Source organism: Rhinopithecus roxellana, chromosome 9 (genome assembly GCF_007565055.1).
Source record: "Rhinopithecus roxellana isolate Shanxi Qingling chromosome 9, ASM756505v1, whole genome shotgun sequence".
In the NCBI taxonomy this organism is placed as follows: domain Eukaryota; kingdom Metazoa; phylum Chordata; class Mammalia; order Primates; family Cercopithecidae; genus Rhinopithecus; species Rhinopithecus roxellana.
The window spans coordinates 125,092,794-125,105,743 of NC_044557.1; the positions used below are offsets into that span (position 1 = coordinate 125,092,794).

The following is a 12,950-nucleotide window of genomic DNA, read 5'->3' on the forward strand; positions in this document are numbered from 1 at the left end:
ACATACACATACCTCATGGTTTTAAACACATGGTTTAAAAACACTTTGAGAGGTGGAGGTCTATATTTCCTCTGGTTAAATCTAGACATACTTGTGACTGCTTTGACCAACAAATATCGGTTAGAGGTGATGTAATGTGACTTCTGAGCCTAAGTCTTAGAAGGCCATATAGCCTTTGGCTTGTTTATGGGAACACTCATTCTTGGAGTGCCAAGTTGACATGTAAGATTTACTCTGAGGCGACCGTGCTAAAAAGGAAGCCAAAAACATATGGAGAAGCCATGTGTAGACATGCCAGTCAACAGTCACAACTTAGCCCAATCTTTGAGTCACCCCTCCTCTGGTGCAAGACTTGTGGGTGAAGAAGCCTCCAGATAATTCTAGCTTCTGGCCATTCAGGTGACTTCTAGTTGTTCACGTCTTTCCAGACTCAGACACAGTGAAGCAGACACAAGCCATACTCAAATTATCTGTTAATGTACTATATTTTAAACCAGAATGGTACTCAGTCCCTGCTCTAAGGGAGCTCACAACTTAGTGGTAGGGAGCCTTAAAAATGTCAGGGCTCACAACACCTGTTACTTGATCTGAGTGCTGCATATGCGGTGTGTTCACTTGGTGAAAACTCCATGCACTTCTCTGTAGAGATGCTATACTTCAATACACATTTTATCTTACAAACAGAACATAGTAGTTTGAAATCTACACAATAAAGCAATCTCATAATCTAAACAAATATAAAGTATCCTCAACTTCTTACACTGGAATTGTTGGCTGATGACAGAATTCTCTGTGATGAGATCTCTATCTAGGCTGTCTCATCATTAGCCTGATCCTATTTACCCAGAAGTCAGATGTGTGTACAAATGTCCTAAGAAAAAGCTTATTTTCCATGTTGTATTATTATGGGTTGTTTCTAATCAGTTTCACTTCATCTTAGACATTAGGAAAGAAGAGACAATAGGATAAAAAGAAATAAATATCCCCTGAAACCAACTGCTAATTTATCTTGTAGTTTGTCCATTTTTCTATTGAAATTTGTCTGAAAGTCTAGCTTCTGACCAATTAAATAAAGATCATTTCTATGCAGTAATCTGACACACCTGCCCCCTTAAAGGAAACCTGATAATTGTTCACAGTAGAGTGGAGGAAAGTTAGTGTAGAAAAAGGGTGTTATTGGCTTGGGACTCAGTCCCTCAGTGCTAGGGAGAAGCAAACACAAATCACAGACTGAGCATCAGCTTATCTTGGTGCTATCCAAGTGGACAAAACGTGGCAAGTCCTTCATCTCTCGGGGCCTCACTGAGGCTCCAGAGCCTGTGAGTTAACCAGTGAAGTGACTTGCTCAAATGTGCACAGATAGTAGTGGCAGGTTGGACTGGCCTTGTGGCTTCTGGCTCGAAGTCAGTGTTCTTGCCACCATGGAGGTTTTAGGTATTATCCACTGGAGACATGATTCATCAGAGACAAGTGGTGGGTTAGGGGTGCTCCCAAGCATGTGTGTACAGGGGGCCTCTGCAGTAACCAGGAATGCCTGACTCAGGGAAACTGTATCTTAGTATTTTAAGCAACTACAAAAAGCTTTTGATGTTATAAGGGGTCTGTACTACCCACATTCAGGAGCAATCTAGTCTGAAAACAACATTCCTGTTTCCCTAGGTTCATGTGGAAAAGCTACTGGACCTCAGAGTCTGTGAAACTGACCTAATGTCCTTTTGTTCTGCCTGCTTCAGTCAGTGCAGTGAAGCTGCAGGTGTACATCTGAAATCCCTGCTCGGTGTGTGTGTGTGTGTGTGTGTGTGTGTGTGTGTGTGTGTGTGTGTGAGGGAGGGAGGGAGGGAGAGAGAGAGAGAGAGAGAGAGAGAGAGAGAGAGAGAGAGAGAGAGAGAGAGAGAGAGAGAGAGAGAGAGAGAGAGTTTAGCTCTTGTTGCCCAGGCTGGAGTGCGTTGACGCGATCTCAGCTCACTGAAACCTCCGCCTCCCGGGTTCATGCAGTTCTACCCCAGCCTCCCGAGTAGCTGGGATTACATGCGTACGCCACCATGCCTGGCTAATTTTTGTATTTTTAGTAGAGATAGGGTTTCATGGTGTTGGCCAGGCTGGTCCCGGACTCCTGACCTCAGGTGATCCGCCCTCCTCTGCCTTCCAAAGTGCTGGATGACAGGCATGAGCCACCGCGCCCGGCCAATCCTTGCTGTTTTAATCACAGACAGTTATTCTGAATCAGGAACTTGATGGGCTTCTCTTAGATGACTATGGAGAGATTTCCGTGAGTTGAAAAAGGAACTGCACTACAGCGTCTTGTAGAAAACCCGAGTTGCAGACTCCTGGACCCTGCACGGGCGGGAGGCGGGGCTGGCAGGCCTGGCCGCGTCTCTCCTCTCTCCAGCCCGCACCTCGGCCATGGCCAGCAGGGTTTGGCCCCTTGCTTTTCACGTTACCTTGTTCAGGACACGCCTTCAACTGAAGGAGCCCTTTGGATGAGGGAAGGTGCAGTGGAACTTCCAGAGAGCAGGCTAGAGGGAGCGCAAAGCCAGGAGGCGTCGCAGCGGCTGGTTAGAAGCCGTTCCCTCGAGCTGGGGCACTACTTGGGCGCACAGGAACCTAGTAGTCCAGGCGTGAGGTCAGGAGCCGCGCGCTGGGGTCTGTGCTCTGGCATTTGTAGCCGCAGCCTCACCCGCCTTGTCTGGGAAATGGCTCAATCCTAAAACTCTGAGCCTTCTGCTTCGAGGGTTGTGTGGAGGCGGGGATGAGCCAGTGAATGGGAACCTGCTTTGCAAAGACTGCCAATCAAGTACAGACAAATCAGCGTGAGCGAAGATGGTGATGATAATGACTTCAACCTCTAGCCTGGTGTGAGGAACTAAAAGCAAACACAGAACACTTGCACCCAACGCCTGCGGGCGCAGCCGCGGGCCTCCGGAGTATCCGCGGTGGCCCCGCCCAAGGCAGGCCCTTGGACCAGGACGCGCCTGGTCCGGGTTCGCAGCGGGTTCGGAGCAGGTACCAGGAGTGCTGCGGCTGGATTCCCTCCCCCTCCTCCTCTCCCTCCTCCTCCCCCTCTTTCTCCCCCTCTCTCTCCCCTTGCACCCCAGAGCAGCTGAAATTCCTCTGTTCGGAATAGAATAAGAAAAGCTCAGGAAAGTTGTGAAGGCCCGACTTTTTTTTTTTTTTTTCACCCACTCACGATTTCATATTTCACAACTCAGAAAACTCTACGAGGAGCTTTTACAAACACTGTGTCAGCCACCTTGTATTATCCCCATTTTACCGGTGAAGAAACTGAGGCCGAGATTAGTTAAGTGAGTTATCACAACGCAAATGAATTGCAGAAAATCGGAATTGGGGATTTCTGGCTTCAGGTCCTGTGTCCTTGGAAACCAGTGTTCACAGAACTACCGAGCTAAACCGACAGAGAAGGGGGTCGGGGAGAAAGGAGGGAGGGAGGGAGAAGGGAGGGAAGGAAAAGAAAAGAAAGAAGGAAGAAAGAAAACATCTTTTAAAAGAGTGTAGTTCAGGTAACTCGCGCGGGAGGAGTGAGCTCCGGTGGTGCGGCCAGGCCGGCTGCGTGGAGCACGCGCGTCGTCCAGTGTGCCCCGCGTCATCACACCCGGCCCTGCCTCTCCGCCTCTGCTTGGCTGCCCCTGCAGGAGCCCCTAACCGGTCTCGCCGCGGGTCAGAGCCCCGCAAGATCCAACCCGGTAGCCCTGGGCCTTGACCTTTCTCCGCCAGGTCTTTCAGGGTCAGCGCCGTGACGATTGGCCGCGCCTAGCCTCGACCTAAGAGCCGCTGGACCCACAGCTGGCCGCAGCCCCGAGCCCAGCGCTGGCGACACAAGTGTCGGCATGCCAGGGCTGGCTCCCTCCCCCTCTAGCTCAGCCCTGCGAACTCCAGACTTTGGGGTCGCGTAGGGTCGGCGCGGAGCTCTGGAAGGACTGAAGCTCGCAGTGACCAGAGAAGCGGCGAGGTTATGGCGACCCCGCGTCCCTTGGCGTCGCCTGCACCAGGGCGCGCTCGCATACGGTTGCCAAGGTGCGTAAACGCGTGGACGCGAGGGAATGAAGGAATGGAGCGAGCGAGCCCGACTCCTGCGGTGCTCGCAATTCCCGAGCTCCGGGCGGCGCCCGCGTCAGCGCTGGGAAGCTTGATGATCACCTCCTGGACAGCCCAGGCTTGCAGGCTCTCTGCAGAGGAAAAGCAAGAAACTAAACAAGTGCAAGCCAGAAACTAAACACGTATTCTCTGGTCCCGTCCCTGTTGTTTTCTCTGTTGTTGCCGTCGGTGTCTGGGATCTAACTTGACCGTTCCGTGTTCCCTGGGGAGGGCGCATCTTCCTAACCTGGTGCCCAGGCGCGGCCCCACGGCTTGCGCGCTCTGCTCTGGGGCCATGCAGGGAGGGCGCTACGGGCTGGGGCCGGGAGTGGGGCCGCCAGTCGTCGGGAAGGGGACGTTGTCCCCTCGTGGCCTCCGACCCTGCTGAGCACCGCCCCCGCCCTGGAGCTCAGTGGGGTCGGAAAGGGTCGGGGACGAGCTCTTCCCTGGATCCTCCGCCGCAGCTCAAGCCCCAAAGTGGGACCCTCTTTTTCCCCTTTCTCAAAGAGCTCCCTTCTCCTGGCTAGGCGCGGCCCTGGATCCCACGAGGCGCACTCTGGCCTAGGGGTTTTGCTGGAGGCACATGCGGGAAAGGGGTCGGCCGCTGGAGATGGCCTGGGCTTTGCAGGGTTGGGAAGTCCGCCTGGATGGAGGACAAACTCTCTGCAAACGGCCCCCGCTGGGTCCCCCGCCGCTCCGCCTCTGGTTCCTGGACGCTGCCCCAGCGGTGGGCACCCTGTTCTCTGCCCGCGCTGCGGAGCGCGCGCCCCGCCCCATACCCTTAGTTTCCCGGCCCGCCAGTGCAGCGGTTGGGGCGCACCGGCCTAGGGTGCTGCTACTGAATCCTGGCAAGCCCAGCCATCTCTTTTGTTCGGAAAGTTAATTCTCGGATGAAAATTGTCCCGGGCTCTAGAGGTAAAAATTAGGACTTGAAAACAGAGACGCTGCAGTTCACCTTACACTTGCCGGGTCTTAGGCGCGGGGCCCGCTGCATGTTGCGTGCAAGGCATCGGTTGCTGCGCGCGGGGACATTGAAATTCGGACTCAGGCTCACGGGCTTCATGCCTAGAACTGTATTCACATCAAGCATCACAGGAAGGGTTGGAGCTTTCTCTACATTTGTCTCACCGAATCTTCACAACAGCCCTGGAAGGTCAGTCTTATCATCGTCCCGTGTTAGGATTAGCAAAGGCGATCCAGAGAGATGGGACTTGTCCAGAGTCGCGCGTTCAGTCACCTAAACACGAAGACAGGTTCTGACACCGGATCCCACGGCATCCCCACCCCCACCCCCACAAGGCCGCCTCCTTCCAGGGTCACCTCTGTGGAGCCCGGCACATGGAAGGCGCTCAGTAAATATTGAATTCCAGGATCCAGTCAAACCTGCCGACTTTCATTCAGTAGGTGTCTGAGCCTTATTTGCTCACTCATTCCGCAGGCCTTGAGCGCCTACTGTGTGCCGGCGCTTATATGAGAGCGTGGGAACAGCGCTCCACACAGGTGGCATGGGAGCTGCGGTGAGCGCGGGCAAGAGGCGGCCGTGAGCTCCCAGCCCGCAGTCCCCAGGCTGCACGCGGGCCCGGCACGCACGCTCGGTGTACACCAGGGTGTGCAGATGAGGGAAACCGGGGGAGTTAGCAGGTCGCAGCTCAGCCAGGGGGGACGCGAGAGGGCGGGAGCGACTCCTTTCGGAGAAGCCGGACTGCCAATCCGAGGAGGAAAGAGAGAATGTAAGGAGAAGATTTAGGGTGAGAAGAGCCAGAAGCGAGGGAGCTAGAGGCCTGGCCCCGGAGACTGGGTGCGGGCGGAGTGAGAGGAGAAATCAGCCAGGTGGCTGAGAACCAGAACGCCGGCCTGGCGCTCCTGAGAGCCAGGGGCTGCGGGGCGTCGCGGGGCCTTGGGTGAGCACCGCGCAGAACGCGAGGCGGGGTGCGGTCCCCAGCCCCGGCTCCGGCTGGCCTCTGTGGCGAACCCGGTGGGCTGGGGCTGCGGTGGCCGAAACCCGGTCATCTTAGAAAGGAATGGCAGTCGGAGCATTAGGAACGGCTGATCGGAGGGGTTCCTGGTCAGCGTCTCTCACGCCCAGGCGGGCTCGGCGGAACCTGGCTGGATTGGGTTTTCCGAGGCTCCACGCGCAGGAGGGGCGGTGGAGTCTGACCCGGGCAGGCCGGGGCTGGAGCGGGCCTCCAGCGCCTGCCCTGCGGCTCTGCCGCACCTGCGGGTCCAGGGCAGGGGGCGGAGGCGGCCCGGGCGGGCCCCTGGCGGTGGAGGGCGGGCCGGGGGCGGGGAGGAGGCCCTGCCTCCCTCCCTTCTTCCCTCCTCCTCCCGGCAGGTTGGAGCGGGGACCGGCGGCGGCCCGGGACGCAGGGAGGGGACCTGTGCCGACACCGAGGGAGGGGCCGCGCCGCCTTGGAGAGTCATTGGAGGACGCGGCCGCCCGAAGCTGATAAATCGGGGGCCGGGTCGCGGCTGCGGGCCAAGTTGGACGCCCCGACCCGTGCGAGGGCCAGGTCCGCGCCGGCCCCGCCGAGCTAAGCGAGGCGACCCGCGTGCGGCCATGGCCTCGCTGCTGGGAACCTACCCTTGGCCCGAGGGGCTCGAGTGCCCGGCCCTGGACGCCGAGCTGTCGGATGGACAGTCGCCGCCCGCCGCCCCTCGGCCCCCGGGGGACAAGGGCTCCGAGAGCCGTATCCGGCGGCCCATGAACGCCTTCATGGTTTGGGCCAAGGACGAGAGGAAACGGCTGGCGGTGCAGAACCCGGACCTGCACAACGCCGAGCTCAGCAAGATGCTGGGTGAGCGAGCGCGCGGTGGGGCGGGCTGGGGGCTGGGGGCGCGGGGCGGACGGCGAGCGGCTGGCTGCCCGGCAGGGCGGGTGCCAGCGCGGAGCCTGGGGACTACCCGGCGCGCGGGGCGAGGGCCCTCTTCGTGCCCGCGTGGCTGGCCATCTGCGCGAGCGTGGGTGCCCGCGGGGCCCAGGATTCAGAGCGGGGGCACTTGGCGCGGTCCAAAGTGAAACAGCGCGGCAGGCAGGGGAGGCTCCTTTGCTGGCACAGGCGCGGAGGTCGGCGCCCCCGGGGGCGGGGAGACGGGGCAGCGGCCAGGCGACCGGCGCGCATGGACAGGGCAGGGACGGAAACGTCGAGGCTGGGTGGAACCGGCGTTTGCTGGGAATACCGAAGCGGGAAGACCCAGCATTCCCTGGACCTTACAATTGGGCCATCTCAGAGGAAGGCTGCCACAGATGAAATTATAATTAACGAATATTCCTGAAGAGAGACCCTGCGGAACGAATCCTTGCTTTAACTAAATAATTAAGAGAAAAACAAAACAAAAAACTTACCCCAATAGACTCAATTCGTTTATCTATTCTTAGCCTCGTGGGTGTAGATAACTTGATTCGGATGCTTGGGCTGTCCTGGAACCCGGCCTTTTCCTAGGCTGTCCCCGCAGGGGCTGGGGACACGGACCTACCAGGTCCAAGAGGTCCAGAGTGAGGCTGTTAGGACACACCCGAACAACCGGAGTTCCTGTGGGGGTTTCTTTTTCCTCCGGTGTCGAGCTGAGTACTTTTCGACCCTGCCTAACCCCTAACTTCTTTGCCTTTCGACGCGGTTTTTATTCGTTTTAATCAGCGAAAACCTTTCAAAGCACTTGGTGCACGCAGCGGGAGACAGGTCCTATAAGAAGGGACGCGTGGGCACGCGAGGCCGTCTCTACCCTTCCCAAACCCCACCCTGCCCAGAACAGAGCCCTTCTCTTTTTCGTCGCGTTCAGAGCTCAGGGCTCTTTCCCAGGGCGGAACTTTGGAGCTAGGACTGACGCCCCTCTTTCTGCTGGTCAAAGCCGCAGGCCCGCAGAGCGGGTCCCAGGCCAAGCCCTCCTGCAGTTTAGCTGCTGTGTAAAGCAGTTGATGGAGTGCTGGTTGCAAAGGGCCCAGCCTCATGACTGGCTTCACCAACTCGCCTTAGTGGTCTGCAGCCTTCTGGGGCCTTTTCCCTCAACAAAAATAGTAACATTTTTATTTTACACAGTGTTGGCATAAAGACAAATATATTAATATGTACAGTAATAAAACATTTTCTTTAACCGATTAGTTTATATTTTTCTTTAGATTTTAAAGGGGGAGAGTGGGGAAGCAAGCCACTGCTGTGACGGTGATAGAGAAGGAATTCTGTGCAGGCAGGCCTGGGCCAGGGATTGGGGAGGAGGGAAGGGTGAGAAGCACGGCCCTTCGGAATTGGGGAAGCCTGCTCCCAGGAAAGGGGCAGGCACAGGGACACGGGAGACAGATGCTTCCTGTGAGTTGGTCCCAGTCAGGGCCTACACTTCAGCTTCAGGAGGTTACAGTTCATTCTGCAGAAAAGACACGGATTCCTTCCTGCTGAGCCATGTAGCTCCTGGCACTGGGTGAGGGAAACCTCAACACTGGTGCTTTTCACAATATGGACTTTGTGCACCTGTTAGCAGGGGGCAGCAGGATGATCCCCTCCACCTGTGTGACATTTCCTTCTTGGCTCTTTCCTTTCTGACCTGAGAGGAAAAGCCTGGATATGAGAGTTCCAACTTTTTCCACTATAAACCTTCCAAACCTTAACGTTAAAAATGTGACCTAGTCACACTGGTATTTTTAATATATTATGATTGAGAAAATGCATAAAGAGAAGGAGACATTTGGTAGCATTTTAAAATGAACACGTATTTTATTGATCATATAACATCCAGATACATTTAGAAGCTAGGGCCACATTTTATACTGAGACCAAGGACAGGGTATGGGGTGCACCTGAATCTTGGGTCACTTGCAACAGCTTTGTAGCCTCAGCCACAGGGTGGGAACTGATGATCAGCCCTGAATCTGCAGCTCCTAACACTTTCAAGTCACCCTTTTAAGTGACAGCTAATGATGTTAGTTGAAAGCTCCACAGAATTTCTATAAACTTTCATCCAAGCGGTACAATGCCCTTAATCATTGCCCTACCCTGGCTCTGAGCCCCGGCCCAAGGAACCAGTCGACAGAGGTACTGAGGGCTGCTGTGTGCATGGCTCTGCCCCTGACCCTGTGCAGAATGTGCTGAATGGAACACATAGCTCTTTCCTTAGGCCTTAACCTCTAGGTTAATGCATCTCAAACTTCAGGACACATTAGCGTCATGGGAGAACATGTTAAAGTTGTAGAATCCTGAGCCCAACTTAGGAGGTAGCAAAGCAACCCAAGAAGCCCTCCACCCCTAGAAAACACTGCAGGAGGGGTGTGCGGTGCACACTGAGAGATGAGGGAAGATGCTCCGGGGACTTGATAAACAACAGACAAACAAGCAATGGTGAATAGAAGATCAAGCACAGCCAGCGTATTAGCACCAGTGGGTTGCAAGCATGGAATAAGTTTTAAAGAGAGAGTTTGGAGCTGGAGAGTGTCACAAGATCTTTATTTTATATTGAAGAAAATAGAGACTTAGGGACGTGCAGGGAATGGCTTCTGCATGGCGATCTGTGGCAAAGCAGGTGCCCTGGCACCATCAAGGGTCCCCAAAAGATGGCTGGCTGGAAGTGATGGTTTGCATGTGTATGTGTGTGCACGCATGTGTCTGGGCATGCATACATGTGTTGCAAGCAGATATTAGCATTCTGGCCTCCGTCATCCAGCAGGGTCCTATTTGTTTGACCTTCAGAAGTAAGGAATAGGCATTTGTTAACCTAAGTGAGAATCTCCGATTTACTGACATCTGTGAAACTATTGACAGAGCCTGGGTTCCCTCCCAGAAAGGGCTATGAGATTTATGCCATAGGTAACTATGACAGTATCTCTTTAGTCTGCTAATCAATGAAGGCAGAGATTTTCATGAGAATGCACAAATGTTTAGAATGGACCCTCGAAGGGTAAAAAGAGCCCCAATCAATATCGTGATCATTAGGTATTTTCTTCCCGTAGCTGACATATGGTCAGGTGGGCTTTTTTCACTGGGGACCCTGCATTGTAGCCTGGGCACGTTCTGGTGGCTCTTACATGAGAGGTGATGCTCTCTGTGTGCATAGTGCACGATCTGGCTTTATGGATGCAAGCAGAGGTGTTGATTTCGCCTCACTGTGTCTGCAGGATCTGGGTTGGGAAAAGGGTGCAAGAGGTGACCCTGTCCTCTGTGACTGAGAGGGGGAAGGGAAGTGTGTGTACATGTGCCCATGTGTGTTTACGCGTGTGCATGTACAATGCCTGAGGAGCACAACACTGAGCATGGCCTCCTCTGCCTTGTGTGAGCAGGAAAGTCGTGGAAGGCACTGACGCTGTCTCAGAAGAGGCCGTACGTGGACGAGGCGGAGCGGCTGCGCCTGCAGCACATGCAGGACTACCCCAACTACAAGTACCGGCCGCGCAGAAAGAAGCAGGCCAAGCGGCTGTGCAAGCGCGTGGACCCCGGCTTCCTCCTGAGCTCCCTCTCCCGGGACCAGAACGCCCTGCCGGAGAAGAGAAGCGGCAGCCGGGGGGCGCTGGGGGAGAAGGAGGACAGGGGTGAGTACTCCCCCGGCACTGCCCTGCCCAGCCTCCGGGGCTGCTACCATGAGGGGCCGGCTGGTGGTGGCGGCGGCGGCACCCCGAGCAGTGTGGACACGTACCCGTACGGGCTGCCCACACCTCCTGAAATGTCTCCCCTGGACGTGCTGGAGTCGGAGCAGACCTTCTTCTCCTCCCCCTGCCAGGAGGAGCATGGCCACCCCCGCCGCATCCCCCATCTGCCAGGGCCCCCGTACTCACCGGAGTACGCCCCCAGCCCTCTCCACTGTAGCCACTCTCTGGGCTCCTTGGCCCTTGGCCAGTCCCCCGGCGTCTCCATGATGTCCCCTGTACCCGGCTGTCCCCCATCTCCTGCCTATTACTCCCCGGCCACCTACCACCCTCTCCACTCCAACCTCCAAGCCCACCTGGGCCAGCTCTCCCCGCCTCCTGAGCACCCTGGCTTCGATGCCCTGGATCAACTGAGTCAGGTGGAACTCCTGGGGGACATGGATCGCAATGAATTCGACCAGTATTTGAACACTCCTGGCCACCCAGACTCTGCCACAGGGGCCGTGGCCCTCAGTGGGCATGTCCCCGTCTCCCAGATGACACCAACGGGCACCACAGAGACCAGCCTCATCTCTGTCCTGGCTGATGCCACGGCCACCTACTACAACAGCTACAGTGTGTCATAGAGCTGGAGGCGCCGCGTCCAGCCAGCCCTCACACCCTCTCCTTCCTGTGCCCTGAGGGGCGGGGGGAGCCGTGCAGCCACACTAGCTTTCCTCCCACCACTCAGGGCAGGAAGGTCTGAACTGTGGCCCCAGAGCCTTTGGCCTAAGCTGGACTCTGCTTATCCGAGTGCCGCCTCCATCCCCTTCCCCACATTCCAGCCCCTGCAGCCTGCATTTGAAGTATATTCCTTCAAGTGAGTTTTCCTCCAGCCCCCGAGAGTTGCTGTCTCCCAGTAGAATATGCACCGACCTCTTTTCTTTGTAGCCGTCGTCGAAACTAATGGTGGGACAGACTTGATGGCCAAGGTCCCTTCTGGTCCACAGTTTTCTGATTTAGGGTTCTCTCAAGGTTAATAAAGGAAGATGGGGAAATTTGACTCATTAATGAGCTCACTAACCTACGATCTGGTAATAATTTTGTGTGCACAGCCCAAGGACCACGAGGCTTTCTGCACTTTCTGCACTCCTTTCCAAAATGACCACAAAATTCCAAAGGGACTCACAATTTGAGAAAAAACAATCAACCTGATTTGAGATATTAACCAGTGTGGCTACCTATATTACACAAAATGGGATTTAGTTAAAACTATTTTATTTTAAATATACATTTTAAAGCACTTCTCTCTCTCTCTCTCTCTCTCTCTCTCTCTCTCTCTCTCTCTCTCTCTCTCTCTCTCTCATACACACACTTCAAGAGAATATGCACAGTCTAGGCCGGGCACGGTGGCTCACGCCTGTACTCCCAGCACTTTGGGAGGCTGCGGCGTGTGGATTACCTGAGGTCAGGAGTTCAAGACCAGCCTGGACAACACGGTGAAACCCTGTCTCTACGAAAAATACAAAATTAACTAGGAGTGGTGGTGCATGCCTGTAATCCCAGCTACTTGGGAGGCTGAGACAGGAGAATGTCTTGAACCTGGAAGGTGGAGGTTGCAGTGAGCCAAGATTGCACCATTGCACTCCAGCCTGGGCAACGAGAGTAAAACTCCATTTCAAGGAAGAAAAAAAAAGCATCTGCACAGTCTGAATATATAAAAGGAGTGTGAGAGACACATGCCCACTTCATGCAACTCTTAAAGTCTAAATCAGATATTTTTATTAACAATGACAGCTTCTTGCCAAATCCCTGTTTCTGATGACCCAAAGAGCCCGGGTTCCTAAAAGGACTTTACAACCAATCAAAGTCACTGTCCTCAAATCTGGATACACACTTTCCCCTCTGTAGATTTGAAAGGTGCTTCCTTCGCAGCCATCTCCAGTGTCTTTACTCTCTTTTCTGTGATTTCTTCTTCTCTTCTTTCTACTCTTCCTCCACTGCTGAACTAGTCGCTAACTCAGACAGCCCCTGACTTAGCCCAAGCATGCTTCCTCCAGCTGCAGTGAGAGTGTGTCTTCCTCACCAGCCAGGTCCTCTGGCAAAGTCCTCAGCCAGTGCTTTAGAGCTACTTCCCACAAATCAGAAACTCACTGTGATTCCAAAAATGTTTCTGAGCCCTGGACACCTGACCCCAAAACATTTTCATCTTTCTCCCAGACCTCCTTTGAAGGAGCATGTGTAACAGTGTGCTGAAAGACGTTGTTGTTTTTTTTTTTTTTGATTTTAGCATATTATTTCCTGTATGAAATATGTT

General features: G+C 54.8%; 1 protein-coding gene and 1 long non-coding RNA gene across 2 annotated transcripts in view; one reads left to right on the forward strand and one right to left on the reverse strand.

Moving 5' to 3' along the window:
* Positions 1-7,817, reverse strand: part of LOC115899688 — a 47,130-nt gene extending 39,313 nt beyond the window's left edge. The window contains exon 1 of the long non-coding RNA XR_004059314.1: positions 7,436-7,817. This is a non-coding gene — a long non-coding RNA (uncharacterized LOC115899688). The remainder of the gene's footprint in view (positions 1-7,435) is intronic.
* On the forward strand, positions 6,383-12,125 carry SOX7 (SRY-box transcription factor 7). The gene is made up of 2 exons (XM_010353460.2): positions 6,383-6,887; positions 10,352-12,125. Exons 1-2 carry the CDS (start codon positions 6,650-6,652, stop codon positions 11,278-11,280), a joined length of 1,167 nt encoding a protein of 388 aa, XP_010351762.1. The 5' UTR covers positions 6,383-6,649; the 3' UTR covers positions 11,281-12,125.
* The last annotated feature ends 825 nt before the right edge of the window (positions 12,126-12,950 follow it).

Bases quoted from the DNA above. Each gene is read 5' to 3' on its own strand.
- SOX7 (XM_010353460.2), top strand. From the start codon at position 6,650: ATGGCCTCGCTGCTGGGAACCTACCCTTGGCCCGAGGGGCTCGAGTGC. The intron at 6,888-10,351 runs GTGAGCGAGCGC...TTGTGTGAGCAG, and splicing joins CGAGCTCAGCAAGATGCTGG to GAAAGTCGTGGAAGGCACTG.